The following is a 17,701-nucleotide window of genomic DNA, read 5'->3' as shown; positions in this document are numbered from 1 at the left end:
AAATAAGTGTAATTCTGAATAAGCTCCTGAATTTTAAAAACATTATTTAGCATTATGGAAGCATGGGCGACCCAGACTGGAGTCAGTTTAAAATCGCTTACTGATGCACAATTTTTCCACTTACAAAACCAGACTTTTCTGTTTTGATTTAAATTCGCTGGCAACAATGTTTAAGTATTTTATTTTTTTCGTGACACCAAAAGTATTTTTGTTTAAAAAATATTTCAATAAAATGAAGGAAATGTTCACACACTCCAAAAAATATTTAAAAAAAAAAAAAGGAAATGTTCACACACAGAAAAAAATAGGAATACCAAGTAGGTTGGTAAACCTAATAAAGGCTAACAGAAAGGATGTAGTGCTCATATCAGGCAGAAACTCCAGAAGAACAGCACGTAGACTCATGCAAGTAAATAATAAGATGTACATTTTCGCGTCTTCATCTTTTATGTCTATCCAAAAAATGACCTGTAAAGTCAATATCCATTTGTTGAAATGGATGAACAAAATTTACCCGGTGAGTAGACAGCTGAGAACCCGAGGGTGCTTTATAAGGCAAAAAATTAATTTTCTTACATATCATACAATTGCAAAGAATCTTCGTAACTGATTGCCTCCCTTGGGGAATCCAGAATCTAGATAATCTCAACTTAGAAAGATTCGAATTAGTCACCAGATGACAACAGTTTAAATGTGCTTCTTTAATGACCCATTCGGTCAAATTGTGATGCTTTCATAAAAGTATCGGATATTTAATTTGAAAATGGTGGATATTAGAATTCTGTATACATCCTTTAGCCCACAACAAACCATCCTTATCAATAACTAAACCAAGAGCAGATACTCTCGGAGGCATAACTTTATTAAAAAGTTGGTTCAAGTATTTCAACTCATAGGGAAATTCTTCTCTCTGCATACAGGAGAAAAGCAATAATTCTACTCTGGTGGTATCAGTATGACAAGGCCTTAATTTATCACAGAACCGTAAGATTTTCTCCTTTTTTTTTTTTTTTTTTACATGGGGGTCACCACTTATCAAGGCCCGAAGGCCACTCAGGGATAAGGGTTATTGCATGTACAGTAATCAATGAGATAGTATTGTAGTAATCATTAGTATTAGGGGTTTTGATAGAGTGTCTTACTTAAGGGGGCGGTTTGTCAGGAGTTTGTTTATGTTTGACTTGAAGACGTCCAAGTTGTAGTCAAGTGGAAAGCAGGCAAGCGGCAGAGAGTTCCACTGGCATGCAGTTCTAAGAAAGAAGCTCTGCTCATGGAATCTACATTTGGATTTAGACACAGATAAAGAAAGATTGGCGAGGGGGGACGAGGGATTGGAGCTCAGACGAACACCTGCCATGGAAATAACGATAAAACAAAGACAGGCTCACAACGTCTCTCCTGTAGGAAAGAGGTTGCAGGGAAGAGAAAAGGGCATCTCCCACTAAACCACAAAGTCTATTTTGTACTCTGTCAAGGCAGGATAGGCTGTTTTTAGCAGCTCCTGCCCAGATGTGGCAGTAGTACTCCATCCTTGGACGTACTTGGCTTTTATACAGATAGGGAATTGCATCAGTAGTGAGATATCTTCTGGAGCGGTAGAGGGATCCAACCATTTTCCCAGCGTCCCTGGCAACAGATTTGATGTACGTGTTCCATTTTAGATCAGGAGTAAAGGTCAAACCCAGAAGCTTGTCAAAACATGCAGCCTCCCCAAGACGAGAGCCATCCATTTCAATTGATGCCAGATGGGGATCAGAGCATTGATGATGTAAAGATAGAAGCTTGGTTTTAGATGAATTAAAAGTGACCAGCCACCTCTTCCCCTATTGTACCACGTGCTCAAGATCAGAGGAGAGAGAATTAGAGAGAACTTTGTCATTTACGACCTTTGATGAACATTAATTGCTTTAGTCAACATTGAGAAGTCAGAACTATTGATAGGCAAACCATTCTCATCTGAATTGGTATCATTACAAAACATACAAGATACAATTTTTTGTTGGTGTCATTTAGACAAGGCAAAGATGATATAGGCAAACTGTTCTCTGAAATGATGTTCTTTTAAAATCATTTTATCTTCATGATAAAATGGTATCTTGGAATTTTTATCTATCTCAGTGGAATCAGGAAAAAGAAAACTTTCAACTCCACGCTTTACAGAGGAGTCTTGAAGCGTCTGGGAAAGAACAGATAGGATTTAACATATTTTCAATCAGATAAGTTGAACATTCAGGCAGTGATTGTACTACCTGCTCAAAGGGAGGTAACTCTGACAAGTAAACTTTAACCGCGTTATGCTTAAAAAATGATCAACACTTCCAAAGAGAATTATTGTGTTGGGAATTTTCCAGGCTGTACCATTAATACAATTGACTAACTGAAATTCTTTCAGGTGTTAAATTAAATCTAACCCAATAAAACTGTACAAATCAGAGTTATTTAATTTTTCATAACCTTTAACAGAGATGAAAACACGCCTCTTTTATGTTGTCTGTCACCTCATTAAAATGTGACACTTTGAACCTTAAATTCAAATTGTTAGTAAAAAGTGCTGTAAAGGGAAATGGTGCTTCAGAGATCTTTCTTTTCGAGTGTCATCCTAAAAAAATTATGCGCTCAGGAGAAATTAACTCCTAAATCTGTGAAGATACCTATTAATACTTTTATAGGCACAAAATTTGTAAATCCTTTAGAACTTGGCATCTCCTTAAAATTAGGGTCCTAGGGCAACTAAAAGCGATAGGATGCCCTTCTCCCTTCATGGACACCCTTAAAATAGGGAATATGCAATTTTGCTTCTCCAACAGAATCGTCTTTCCCGCAAAGGGTTTGGGTAATTTAAGGCACAAGACACACATGGATAAAGGAAATCTCAAACACTTACTTCTATAAACGATTATTATGCAACTGTCCCTATGACTACAATACACACATTAACCCTTATCCTCGAGTAGCCTCTAAGCCTTGATGTGGTAACCCCTTTGTAAGAAACAAAATTAAAAAGAACTCTCTTCAGTGTAATTTACAAAGCATCTCGTGCAAAGGGCAATTCCCTTTGCTCATAGTTTCGATTTACATGAAGGAAATTTTTTACAATCTTTCTCAGTGTGGTCATCAACACTGCACAATTTACAAAATTTCAATTTTGTAAATTGTATTGAGTTTAGAAGGTTCTGTACCCTTTTTATTAATAACTGCCTTACCGGCAGGGCAGACTGCCATATTGGCTCGAACCTTGGACAAAGAAAAAGATGACGATTTGGGTAGACAATTTTCCGGTCTTTTTGCACCTGTGGTTGATTTGTGGTTATAGAAGGAAATGCTTGTTCCTTTCGCATTCGGGTGTCACCATTTTGTAGTGGTCTAGGGTATAGAAGGAAATGCATGTTCCTCTCGCGTTCGAGTGTCACCATTTTGTAGCGGTCTAGGGTATAGAAGGAAATGCATGTTCCTCTCGCGTTTGAGTGTCATCAATATGTGGTGGTGGTGAAAAATAGGGAAAATTAATTGAATTGGGAAAGGAAAAATGAATTGCTTTGAGGAAGGAATGAACAACGCGTCTACTTGAATTAAATGAACTAGAATTTATTTTGTGAAGAAACAAGTGAAAGAAAAGGGTACTACATGTGTTAAGTTTGGCGTGCGTCTCTCGCTGTTTACTGGTGAGGAGGAGAAAGTCTATTGTTGTAGAGAGAAAAAGAGAGAAAGTCAATCCAGTTTGGTGTGTGTCTCTCGCTGTTAGATGGTGAGGAGGAAAGTGTATTGTAGTATACAGAGAGAATGAGAAAAAGTCAATCCAGGCCATGGAGATAGAAAATGTATAAAGTATACATACTGTTTGTTAACCTTTTGTCCCACATAGTAGCAAGTGGCGTGAGGCACGCGCATGCACACGCCTGCTAAAAAGGCATGTTGTCTGTCTGTAAACCGCCCAGCTAGGAAGCTGGTCTGAAAAGGTGCTGGAAACAGTTTGTCTCTTGCTTTTATAGTTGTTTCCAGTGGTCTTTTGTGCATGTGTGGATTTCCTTTGAAAGGGAAGTAACGTTGTCCTTGTGTGCGTACGTGTGCATGTGTGTGTGTGTGTGTGTGTGTGTATACACGTGAATGTGAGTGTATGTATGTGAACGTGAATATATGTACGTGTGTGGAGGTGGGCGCATTTGTTTGTGTGCGCGTATGTATATGACAAGTAATATAGCTTGAAATCTGAACGTGTGTTTTTGTGTGAGACTAGAAAAGGCTCACGCACACCTAATGAAGTTGCCATAAGAAAATCTATTATACCAAAAAATTGGTCGTAATAGATAAAAGCAAGCAAAAATGTGAGCAACAATCATACCAGAGGTAGAATTCTCTGAGAAAAAATCAGTTCCAAAAGATTTAGACAAATCAACTTGTTCAACACAAGTCATCAATTCGTCCAAATTAGTTATCTGGTTTGGTAGTGGGATAATTTGATCCAAAATTCTATCTTTAATAAGAGAAGGATTTAGGAATTTTTCCTTTAAGCTATCCGGTTACAAGGTATAATTTCCAGGGGAAATGTTTATATTAGATATTAAATCGAAGGCTTTCTCATTCAACTTTGACTTAAGAAGAAGCAATTTATCTATCTCTCCTAAATTGACTATACAGAACTCAAATTTTCTCAGAAAAGTTCTGAATTCGAGTTTGTCAGGAGAAGGTAACCCGCTAAAGCAGGGAAACTCCAAATGCAATTTTTTGGGGGGTTGGAGCGTGATAGATTAATAATATTAATACCTCTATTCTCTTGACTAGATTTTATTCTAGTCATTTCTTCCGTTATGTCAGAAGAAAACTGATTTGAATCTCCATAAAGATTCGATAGTTCCTCCTCCGAACATTTCAAAAGAATTTGGTCAAAGAGCGAATCTAATTCAGCCAGCCACTTTTCAATGTCAATAATGCATGAATTAATGACGACTGAGAACAATTACTTTTCTTCAGCCACCCCACTGTGCTACTAATCTTAAATTTTTTACCCTTAATTTTATTAATTTCATGATGTTATTTTTTTTTAAAAAACAATACAACATGTGGTGAAGGAAACGACGTATTAGGAGAGCAAGACATGAGTTTGTTTTTTTAGAATGCACCAGAACAGAAACACAAAAATTCCTGTTTTTATTTTTTAAACAAATATATTTGATTTTCGAATAACTGTTTTGCAAAAAAAGAAATCAAGTTAAATATAGAAATAAGCTTTATTTGTAATAAATGTTGCAAAGGAATCAAATTGAATATAGAATAATTTATATCTTGCAATAAATGTTGCAAAAAAAAAAATTAAACTGAATAGAGGATAAAATCCATTTTGCAATAAATGTCTTGTAATAACCATTTTGTAATAAATGTCCTGCAATAAATGCAAAATTCAAATAAGAATTTTGTATCGATTTCGTAAATAAATGCTATGTAAGAATTATTCTTACACAGCATAAAGTCCTTACACAGTCAGAAATTCACAACAAATTGAAAAGTGTACTTAGCTTATACAGTGTGGAATGGTTGACTCACTCAAACAAGACCGATGATGAGGGGAGATTCTGTTATGATTTCTCCATTGCTTATGACCTCACTCAGATTGTTCACGAACCCACCCGTGTGCCCGACAATGATGGCCAGTATGCGAGTCTCCTAGACCTTTTTCTCACAACTTGCCCATAACTATGTTCAGTTTCCGTTCTGTCTCCTCTTGGATCTTCCGACCACTCAGTTGTATCAATTAAGATAAAAATGAAATGTAATAAGTCCTCAGACGTACCTCTCAATCGTACAGTATATCGATACACTATGGCTGACTGGGATAGCTTCCGTACATTTATATCGGATCTACCTCTGTGTTCCATGTTTAAAAAGCATGTGTCCTCCATAGTATCAGACCTGATGGAATGGTTAATTGTACCTATTTACTATGCCTCCCCACGGGACAGAGTTAGACACCAGGGTCGTTTTTTAACGTGGAGAAAAGGTACAAAAATAAAAAATTTTCTCAGTCGTAAAGGATTTCTCCTCCACCGAAAGAGAACAAGAAATGGAAGTGCAGCATCTGAAGAACAGATACTACACTTTGATCTTGACCAAAACCGTTTCATACCCTCGAAAAAGTTCCAGCAAAAACCTAACAGTCAGCCATGGTTTTTCCAGAATATGCTGCTGCTATTGCGCACAGAAATCACTTTTTCTACTGCTTCCAACATAATAGATGTATGGAAACTAAAGCTGCTTTCAGGACTGTCAGCAACCATTGTAAGAAAGTAATAAAGAACGCAAGAGAGTTATATGCTCAGTCCGTCAAGTCCAAAGTAACCGAGCAGCAGCTTGGTTCCAACTAGTTTTGGCAAATAGCAAACAGAATCCTGAACAGAAGTGTGTGCTCTATCCCAACTATCATAAATGAACCTGAGGTAATCTCGTCAGCATCAGACAAAGCCAAACTCTTTGCCAAGAACGTTGCAGCTAATTCTACCCTTTGCAACTAAGACTGCCATTCCCCAAAATTTCCTCCTGTATCAGAAAACACGCTATGTGATATACAAATATCTGTACATGATGTTGCCAAGCTAATCAAAAACCTTGACTCCAGTAAAGCAACCGGCCCTGACGGTATTCCAATTATAGTACTCAAAAAACTTCAACCTGAACTAGCGCCCATACTTACAAAACTGGAAAATCTCATCAGTATGCCCTGTATTTAAGAATTCAGGTGATCGTTCATCCCCATCTCAGTACAAGCCAATAAGTCTCCTGATGAGTAAGTTGCTGGAATCTGTGTTAAATAGAGAAGTAATCAACCATCTCAGCAAAAATAACCTTCTTAGTGACACACAATATGGTTTCCGTTCTGCTAGATCTACAGCAGATGTGCTTACAGTTATATCTCATAGGATTAGCGAATCTCTCGACAGAGGCAACCTTTCTAAGGCAATTGCTCTTGACATATCAAAGGCCTTTGATAGAGTATGGCATAAAGGTTTACTTTACAAGATCTCCAGCTATGGTATAGCTGGAAATGTCTTCTCAATTGTTAAATCATTTCTCTCTGATAGGTTCATAAGGGTAGTAGTTGATGGGCAAAAATTAGAAGCTCACAGTATTAATGCTGGAGTCCCTCAGGGGTTCATCCTGGGCCCACTCTTTTCCTGATCTATATTAATGATCTTCCAAATCACATCCTTACATCATTTGTAGACATTTTTGCTGATGATATTACCATCTATGGTAGCACATCTAAGACAGTAAACGACCAAGTTCTCTCTGATTCTCTCTCCTCTGATCTTGATCACGTTGTACAATGGGGAAAGGAGTGGCTGTTACTTTTAATGCATCTAAAACCAAGCTTCTATCTTTACATCATCAACGTTCTGATTCCCATCTGGCATCAATTAAAATGAATGGCTCTCGTCTTGGGGAGGCCTCAAGTTTTGACAGGCTGCTGGGCTTGACCTTTACTCCTGATCTTAAATGGAATACGTACATCAAATCTGTTGCCAAGGCCGCTGGAAAAATGGTTGGATCCTTCTATCGATCCAGTAGATATCTCACTGCTGATGCAGTTCTCTATCTATATAAGAGCCAGGTATGTCCAAGGATGGAATACTCTTGCCACATCTGAGCAGGAGCTGCTAGAAAGGAATTGTGCTGCCTTGATAAGATTCAAAATAGACTTTGTGGTCTCGTGGGAGATATCCTTTTCTCTTCGCTGCAACCTCTTTCTCACAGAAGAGATGTTGCGAGTTTGTCTCTGCTTTATCGTTATTTTCATGGAAAGTGTTCGACTGAGCTTCAATCTATGGTACCCCCTCGCCAAACTTTCACAAGAAACACTCGTCTAGCTGAAAACACTATCAATAATTCCCCCCACTCTTTATCTGTGCCTAAACCTAAACGTAGATTCCATGATCCAAGCTTTTTCTTAGAACTGCACGCCTGTGGAATTGTCTTCCGTTTTCCTGCTTTCCAACTGTCTATAATATGGTTGTCTTCAAATCCAACGTGAACAAGTTTCTGATGAGCCATTGCACTTAAGTTAACAAATTTACTGAACTTCCATTACTATCGATTACTATATTGTCCTTTTGACTACTGTACACTCTTTAACCCTTATCCTTGAGTTGCCTCTCGGCCATGATAAGTGGTGACGCCTATGTAAAAAAAAAAAAAAAAAAAAAGCTTGAGTCCTTATAGAACAGGTCCATTACACAATTGCAAAATTGTTGCGGAATTTTGCTACCTTCCCGGCAGTGGGTGGGGGTGGGAGAGTAGGTTCTGGTATTTGAAATCTTTTACGAAGATTGGTAGTCATAGCTTTATATAAAATAGTTCATGTAATGTAATATATTCAATTACAATACATATAAGTGATGGGGTTGTGTTACTATACACATGGATTCGAAAAAGTTGCCACAAAACAAATATATAACAAATGTTATCAAAGGCAAGATAAGTTACTTTTCTACCTAACTGGATATTTAATGTAACATATTTATTCAGCTTGAAAAACATACAGCGTTTACCGATGTATTGGAAAATTAAAAATGAACTAGTAATTTATTAGTCATACCATGGTTGATTTAGTGATGACGTCAAAACGTCAAGAAAAAAATTAAATTGAGTCCCATCGGTACAATACTCTGCTACCAAGGTCACTGGAAAAATGGTGGGATCCTTCTACTGCTCCAGTAGATATCTCACTGCTGATGCAATTCTCTATCTATATAAAAGCCAAGTGCGTCTAAGGATGGAGTACTGCTGCCACATCTGGGCAGGAGCTGCTAAAAACAGCTTATCCTGGCTTGACAGAGTACAAAATAGACTTCGTAGCTTAGTGGAGGATGCCCTTTTCTCTTCTCTGCAACCTCTCTCCCACAGAAGAGACGTTGCAAGCCTGTCTTTGTTTTATCACTATTTACATGGCAAGTGCTCGTCTGAGCTCCAATCTCTGGTCCCCCCCCCCACCTCGCCAATCTTTCACGAAAAACACCAGTCTAGCTGAAACCACTGTAAATAATTTTCCTCACTCTTTATCTGTGCCTAAATCAAAATGTAGATTCCATGAACAAAGCTTTTCTCTTAGAAGTGCATGCCTGTGGAACTCTCTTCCATTTGCCTGTTTCCCACCTGACTACGACTCGGATGTCTTCAAGTCCAACATAAACAAATTCCTGATAAACCGCCCCCTTAAGTAATGCAATTCATCAAATCTCCATTGCTAACGATTACCACGATATTATCCCGTTGATTACTGTACACGCAATAACCCTTATCCCCGAGTGGCCTCCGGGCCTTGATAAGTGGTGACTACCATGGGACTGAATAAAAATATTGAAAAACCCACCAACTGGAAATAGTGGTTTCAAACCAAAATCAACCAATAAGAATGGTTGTTTCAAAACAGATATGGTTGGTCTTATCAACCCAAAACAATAACACAATTCAACTTGTGTAATTTCTGACAGTATGTGATGTGTTTTTAATATTTCATCTTTGTTCAGTGAGTGGTATGTACATCATATAGATTTTTCACTCCTTATTCAAATTGGCACTTATGGTGATAAACAAAAATGAAGAAAAACTTTTATATTGTACCTACTTGTCACGCAATGAAGATATATATTCAATATTCCGAAAATCGTATTCGTATATTCCAAAAATCACAAAAATTGATCAAGTAGTTTTTTTTATTTACGAAAAACAAATTTGTCGCTTTTTACCGATAAGTGACAGACAAAGCAATGTTTTTCTAAATAAGGGGAAGTAATGTTTTTCTAAATAAGGGGAGGTAATGTTTTTCTAAATAAGGGGAGGTAATCAGTGATTGTTTTGACAGTTTCCATTGCATTTATCTGCCCTTGTCCGCCGATTCACCTTAATCGAAACAGAGTAAAAATTGATTTTCTTAAATAAAAAAAAAATCTACTTGATCAAATTTGTATTATTTGAATTCATCGAACTACTGTTCGTAACTAGAAAATATAGATTTGAATATCTCCAACCTCAGTGTGACCTCTGAATGACCAATCCTCATCTCAAAAATTCAGATACACCATACTGGATCAAATTAAGTAACTTTTGGAATTTTTCATCTTTGTCCTGTGATTGGTATGTACATCATACAGACATTTCCGTAATTTTCTTTAATTTTAAATGCTGCCATAAACACCAATCTGGATAAGCACCGAAAAGCCTATATGATGTACGTACCAGTCACGGAACGAAGATGAAATAGTTTTTTTTTTTTTAAATCCCATAATTTGATCAATTATTTCTTTATTTTTAATCACGAAAATCAAATTTTACGACTAAACGAGGCACAGTGTTTTTGTTGGCCATGATAAAATCCGATGAAATAAATAAGGGGCAGACAATTTAATTCAACTCTCATTGACTACTGTTCACTCTTAAACTTTTATCCTCTAGTGGTCTCTGGGCCTTGGTAAGTGGTGACTTCTATGTAAAAAAAAAAGAAGTGTAATGGTCAAAACCAACCTTATATTAAACATAGTTTAGTAGTAAAATCGTTAAAAATCTTAAATGTTGATTTTTTAGTTTAAAAAAATACTTGATCAATTTACATAATTTTTGGAGTATGACATCTTCATTCTGTAACAAGTACATACATCATACAGACTGTTTTGTATTTCCTTTACTTTTAATTGCTGCCATAAGTGGCAATTTAAATAAGCATTAAGAAATCACCTAAAGATGGTGCCTTGATGAAAATACTGATCCCATTACCTTACTGGGTTGAAGTCAGGAAGATCATCTGACCTATAAAAATATTGCCTCAATTAATGAAATGTTTTTCTAAAAGAAAATTGCTTTTAAAAAATATGGCTAGAGGTAAGTTAGTTTGGAAGTCAATTACTGATGCAACCGTGCTGCTTATTAAAACAATGTTGTGAGACAAGGGACGAATATGTGAAAATATATTTATATGAAAAATTCGGTATTTATAATGATAGAGCTGGTGGATCAATTTTTTTAAATATGTGGTGTCAAACAAAAGCAAGAATACCAACTTAATTGTTAAGTCGAAAATAGTAATATATCCAAAAATTACGAAAATTTATAAAGTAGAACAATTACTGTTGTGCTCTTTGAAAAAAAAAAGCCTATCGTTATGGTCTAAAACAAATCGTCATCCATTAAAGTGGTGAAAAGGGAAATGAATATGTCCTTGTATTTGTAATCTTCAAGGGGTTCACATCTAGGGAAAATGCAATTATCTCCAATTTTCCTTAGTTACTTTTTACTTTAAATGCTCTGACGAACTGCAAGCAGTTGTAGCCCCCTCGAGGTAAACACCCCCGACAAACCCGACAAGCAGCTAAATCCCACCCCTTCACAGTAGAGACCCCTAGATGTAAGAGAGCCTTCTACTCCAGTAGTTTCTTCCCCAGAACCGCTAAACTTTGTTCCATTCCGGGTCCCTGCTTCCCCAACTGTACTGACATGCAGAAGTTCAAGTGTAACGTGAACAGACATCTTGCTGCCCAACTCCCTACATAGTACCCCTGTAGCTTATGTCCCTGATAGTAGCCTCCTACATCAAAGTGGCAACGTGCCTTGTTTGGGGTGAAAATGTAATTAAAAAAAAAAAATCATTTTCTACTCGATGTATTTTTGTAAATTTTGGATATACCTCATATTTAAAAAAAAAACAAAAAAAAACTCTACCTCAACAAACACCGAACAATGTTATATATTAACAATATTTATTAATATGTTCATAATAAAATTCACTTTTATAATTAGGACATGAAATGAAATCAAGGGACGTAATTCTTGAAATATTAGAGTTACTTCCCTTTACAAACAAAATGTAAGTTTAAATAACAATGCCTGTAGTTTCTTTTTTTTTTTTTTTTTTTTCCATTTTTCTTCATCTTTTTCTTCAAGGAGGTGGGACATCCAACAAGATGTCTAACATTTACCCTTATTTTAGTGAGTCCAACCGAGAGATCTTTTTAGGATTCTAGCCGCCCTTTTCAGTGTAATAGTTTCTCTCTTTTTTTTTTCATTTTTCTTAAACTTTTTCTTCTAGGGGATGGGACATCCAACCAGATGTCTGACATTTACCCCTATTTTAGTGAGTCCAACCAAGAGATCTTTTCAGGATTCTAGCCGTCCCTTTCAGTGCAATCGTTTGTATTTCACTTGCACTTGGTTCACCGGGTATGCTTGCTATGTACTTTTTAAAGTTCTTTTTCATAAGCCCAGTTGCTCCTATGATGACTGGTATAATTGAAACGTCTTTTAATTTCCAATTTCGTTTCATATCATACATAAGTCCTTGATGCTTTGTTATCTTTTCCCTCTCAACTCTGTTAAGCCCTGTATCATTGGGTACACTGACCTCTATTACGGTCGCTTGTTTGTTTGCTCTGTCCCAAATCACTATATCTGGTTTAACAGCTGAGTTTTCAAGATATGTAGCAGTAGGGATTATGTAGTCATAGTGAATAGTGTAGTTGTCATTCCCAACTGTTCGTTCGGGTATATGTTCCCAGGAGTTTTTACTACACTGAATGTTGAGTTTCTTACATATCTTCCAGTGAAGATATTTGCTGGAAGATGTGTTTTTGTATGACAGTCTAGGCGATTGTGCGAGTGTGTGCTGTCTTCCGTTAGAGTGCAAATGAGTACGACTCTGTGTGTGTGTGGGTGTGTGTGTGTGTGTGTTTTTGTGTGTGTGTGTGTGTGTGTGTGTGTGTGTGTGTGTGTGTGTGTGTGTGTGTGTGTGTGTGTGTGTGACTTGTTTTGCCTTCTTTGAGTATGTATATGCGTATGATGGTCTAGGCGTTTGTGCGAGTGTGTACTGTCTTGCATTAGGGTGCATAAGCCTACACATGCATGTGTGTGCGATTTGCTAAATTAATAGTAGTCTCCAAAGTTGTGCCAAAGCTATATTTTCTAGAACTTTGGTTCCTGTTATGACTGCTCAAGGAGAACGGGCTTGGTACTCAGTGTATAAAGGTCACAATCTGGCTAACAGGGCTCCAGTAAAAATCCAAGAAGAGTTGGCATTAGGATCTGCCATACTCTGGTCGTCTCATTGATTGAGATTGTCGTATTGACTTCCTCATTTTGGTTGTTGACTATAACAACCAAGATGAGGAAGTCAGTCCGACAATCTCAATCAATGAAAACACCTCATCTCAAAAATACAGACAATTACTATCTGGTCGTCTCGTTCTCTATGTTTGATAAGCAACGACATGTCAGATGTAGAACTGCAAATCTATTGAATGAAAGTGATAATCATTTTGCACCATTCTTTTGTGTGTCCTGGGCCAAACCTTCCCTGACTTTACAACCAACTGCTGAGCTTTACCGTTGTTGGTGTTGGGGTAAAAATCATCAATCATTCAGGTTAACAAATAGCTATGACTAACGAGGAGGACTTCATGCAGGCTAGATTATTCTGAGGCATTTGAGCTTTATGAAGAAGTTTGACTCACTAAACAATACCAACAAACAACAATGAATATTCTTGAAATGTGATCGTTCAATATGTGTGTCAAAATCATGCCTTATTTTCATATTTGTAATGGTGACAGAATAAGAGAATGAAAGAAAGAACGAGAAAGAATAACGAGAGCTCATACAAGAAAAATTCTAACATTTCCACTGAAAAACGCGAGCTCATTTTAGCAAACATTTGAGAACAAAAAATATACGGTGTTCAAAGTTACAAGCAATTACTCACTTCTTCAAGGGATTTTAAAGTGCGTTTTATCACGTGACCTCCTTTTTCTTGGAATCTATTAAAAAAAAAAAATGAGCAAAACAAATGTGATATTTTTGTATCATAATGTTTTTAAACTGAAGAAAGCCAGTATAAAAAGAGAAACTTACTCAATTGCAACCAATTGCCGTTTTGGTCGTTCACGAAGAAACAACAATGCTCTATGAAAACAAGTTTTTTCCCCCTTTTTTTTTTTTTTTTTTTTTTTTTTTACACAGTGGTCACCACTTATCAAGGCCCGGAAGTCACTCAGGGTTAATGGTTATTAATAAGTACATTACGTTAGTGTGGAGATTTGATGAAGTGTTTGTTATCTCTGTATGATTTTTTAGCTTAAAATTAAAAATCTTTTTTTTATTACATTTTCACCCCAAACAAGAGGAAGTGTCATTTTAATGGAGGAGGCTACTATCTGGGACATAATTTGCAGGGATACTATGTAGGGAGTTGAGCAGCAAGATGTCTGTTTACATTACACTTGAACTTCTGCATGCCAGTACAGCCAGGGAAATAGGAACCCGGAATGGAATTCCAAAATCAAGCAATTCTAGCGAAGAAATTATTAGAGTAGAAGACTTTCTGGCATCTGGAGATCTTTACTGTGTAAGGGATAAGAGTTGGTTGTTCGTTGGGTTTATAAAGGGTATTTACGTCGAAGGGGTACACAGACTTGTAATTCATTAGAGCATCTACTATTAAAATACTTGTAGAACAAGCAGTGGGATGCAACATTTCATCAATGGGACAGAGGTTGAAGTCTAGATGACAGTGCAGAACTTATTAGGTTGGCGACTCTCTTCACATAGAGGGACATTATTTTTATTGTTATTGATTCCTTTGATGTCATCTATTATTTGGATTATTCGGAATACTTTTCTTATCTTAAATCACAACTTTTTGGTTGATATGACTTCCGACCTTCTTCGGGTAAACCCTGTAGGATTTGGGAATCTTTCTGTTTGCAAGGAGCCATGGCATAAGGGATAAAGTACTTGGTAAAATTCAGTTACAAGTTAAACCTCCTTCTGGAGGTTAAAGGTCCCACCTTGCCAAATTTTTACGAGAAACACTCGTCTAGCTGAAAACACTATCAATAATTTCCCCTACTCTTTATCTGTGCCTAAACCTAAACATAGATTCCATGAACAAAGTTTCTTTCTTAGAACTGCACGCCTGTGGAACTGTCTTCCGTTTGCCTGCTTTTCAGCTGCCTACAATATGGTCGTCTCCAAGTCCAATGTAAACAAGTTCTTGATGAGCCGTTTCCCCTTAAATAATCCAATTTACCAAATTTCCACTACTAATGCTTACTATGATATTGTCCCATTGACTACTGTACACTCTTTAACCCTTATCCTCGAGTGGCCTCTGAGCCTTGATAAGTAGCGATGCCTATGTAAAAAAACAAACAAACAAAAAGAAACTCAGTGTGGATGATACTCAGAATACAATTGTGAATTAGGACTTCTATTCAGTCATGGCTGATGGAACGAGAACATGTTACCCTCGTAGATTAGATGAAGGATTGTTTGAAATTCCATGCAAATTCCAGGGTTTGAGAAAAAGATTTCCAAGTTTGACAAGATATACCTGAAACGTTGTGAAAAAAAATAACACTCAAGATGAGAGCTATAGTCCGAATAATCTAAACATTATGAATAATCGCTCCACATCTCAAAAATACGGAGACATCTTTAGACTAATATCAGAGAGAGAGAGATAAAAAGAGAGGTGGGTAGGAGGAAGAGAGGGGGAGAGAGAGGTGGGAGAGGGATATATATAGCAGCCTAGATTAGTTAACAGAGTCTATGTGGCTAATGTTTAACTCAAACCATTTGCAATATATTGTATCAGTCGGATCCGAATAAAGGATGTCCAAGGAGAAATATGTAGACCTCTGGAGTGATCTAGGAGGCAGAAAAGCTGATGCGACTTGGGTAACAAACAAGAAACACAGGATGAACCTCTGATCATGTTAGCTGAGAGAAATGTTGTAGATATGCAATGTTCTTTATGTAAACAAGTGAAGGTTTCGGCGTTTAACAATGTTTAGCATTGTAATCAGCAGCAGTGAAATGGCTTAGGAGTTAAAGGCATAGACTGTCGTCCAGACAGTCGAGTTTTGATCCCAGCTTAAGAGAGTTGCTTGTTTACGTGCACTGAAGAGCGGTGACACAGCAAAACAGTCTGTCTATGGATGACTATTCTCTTGACGTGTTATTTGTTATATTCTGCTAAGAGTGTCTACTGTCCCAGAAATCGGTGGTCCATCTGCATAATCAGCACATAATTATATGATCTATCCATTATTATACTAAAAATCTTTGTCACCGTCTCAAATTTTAACGTCACAACGTCTAGCAAACTTTTCAAACTTAACGACAAAGGCTGGAATGCTATATTTTCTGGTTTCGATTCTGGCTGATGGTACGCAAGTCATATTTGTTTTAAACTTTTAAAATCACTACCATATATTGGATACAGTATAATAATCAATGCAGTTTTGACTCTATAATAATTAATACGAAATCTGCATGAATTAAAATATATTTAAGGTTATTTTATGACTTGGTTACGCTGGGGTGAAGTCGGGAAGCACTACTATATTCTGGGTACAATATCATAATCAATAGAGAATTGGCTTTATAATAATAAATATGAAATCTGTGCGCATTAAAATATATTTAAGTTATCTTACGACAGGGCGACGCTGTGCGGTCTTCTGTAATATGAATCTCACTTGTCTGTTTAAATGTATGTATGTTTGTATGTCTACCTAAAACTTTTGACAAAGGCGATTTCACGAGATTAATATCGTTTTGAAGCTCGACCCTTCAGACGACAAATATCGAAAAATTTGCTAAAAACATTAATTTCTTCACCCTCACCTGGGCACTTTTCTACAGGGAGGGGTCGCTTTTTTCGCCGATATTTTCGAAAATCATCCCCTCTTTTCGATTGACTAGCCTTAATTTTAACCTTTGCCACTTCTGGTTTGGCAATGGACGCAATGGCAAAGACGTTGCATCCCCCCCCCCGTTCTTTTTCTCCTTCACCGTATGGGTTTAAGGCTGCCTGCCTACTACCACTTTTTTATTTATTTATTTTTTTTTTGGCTTAACACACACCTCCAAACACCCGGGCAATGCCGGGAAATGCCGGGCACCTAGGCTAGTCTTTAGTTTTACTTCAGTTAGTTTTATGAGATTAAGTGGATCCTTCCTTGATTCAGTTAGGATTTAAATTTATATCCGAGGGTTCTCTTAAGAATAGACACTGTTCTCTTTACGGCTGCTATTTGTATTTCATTACAGCTTGGTCTTCCAGGGATTGCTTCTAAGTATTTATGAAGATTTTTTTTTATTAGGTTAGTTGCTCCTGTCACAACCGGTATAATGCTAATTTCTTTTAGAGACCATGTCGTTTTTAAATCATTTTTTTAGGTCCTGATATTTTGTCATCTTTTCCTGTTCAGCTCTATTAAGGCCAAAGTCATGTAGGACTGGGAAATCGATAATGAGTGCAGTTCTAAAAGGCTTGTTCCATATTACAATTTCTGGCTTGATGGCCTTGTCTTTTATGTATCTGTCCGCCTGTATATCTTTGTCATAGAACACTGTCACTTTTCCATTTGATGTTATTGGTGGTGGTTCATGTTCCCAGATGTTTGTGGATCTGTCAAGTTGCATCTCTCCACAGATCTTCCAGTAGAGATATTTACATACTTTGTTGTGATGGACAGTGTAAAGGCCATCTGCCAATAAGATTGGGCATGCAGACATTAGGTGGCTTAGACTCAATCGCTGAGTAGCAAAACTGCATTGGCCATTTGCCATTTTTAATCCATTTGTGAGTAAGCCCTGATCTTGACTGGCTATAATGAGTTTTTCTTCATCAAATGGAAGTCTCCCACTCTTGGGCCATTGGAGT

General features: G+C 37.0%; 1 protein-coding gene across 4 annotated transcripts in view; it reads right to left on the bottom strand.

Annotated features, from left to right (window-relative positions):
* The window catches only part of LOC145276491 (D-aspartate oxidase-like), a 221,282-nt gene that overhangs the window by 32,193 nt on the left and 171,388 nt on the right, over window positions 1–17,701 (bottom strand). For all 4 annotated transcript variants that reach the window (XM_080127747.1, XM_080127746.1, XM_080127745.1 and 1 more), the window contains one exon: window positions 13,733–13,787. In XM_080127747.1, the coding sequence (XP_079983873.1) occupies window positions 13,733–13,787 (55 nt within the window). The remainder of the gene's footprint in view (window positions 1–13,732; window positions 13,788–17,701) is intronic.

This window comes from Euprymna scolopes, chromosome 1 (assembly GCF_053919585.1).
Source record: "Euprymna scolopes isolate OS-2025 chromosome 1, ASM5391958v1, whole genome shotgun sequence".
NCBI classification, from domain to species: Eukaryota; Metazoa; Mollusca; class Cephalopoda; order Sepiida; family Sepiolidae; genus Euprymna; species Euprymna scolopes.
This window is presented reverse-complemented; position numbering and strand designations above follow the sequence as displayed.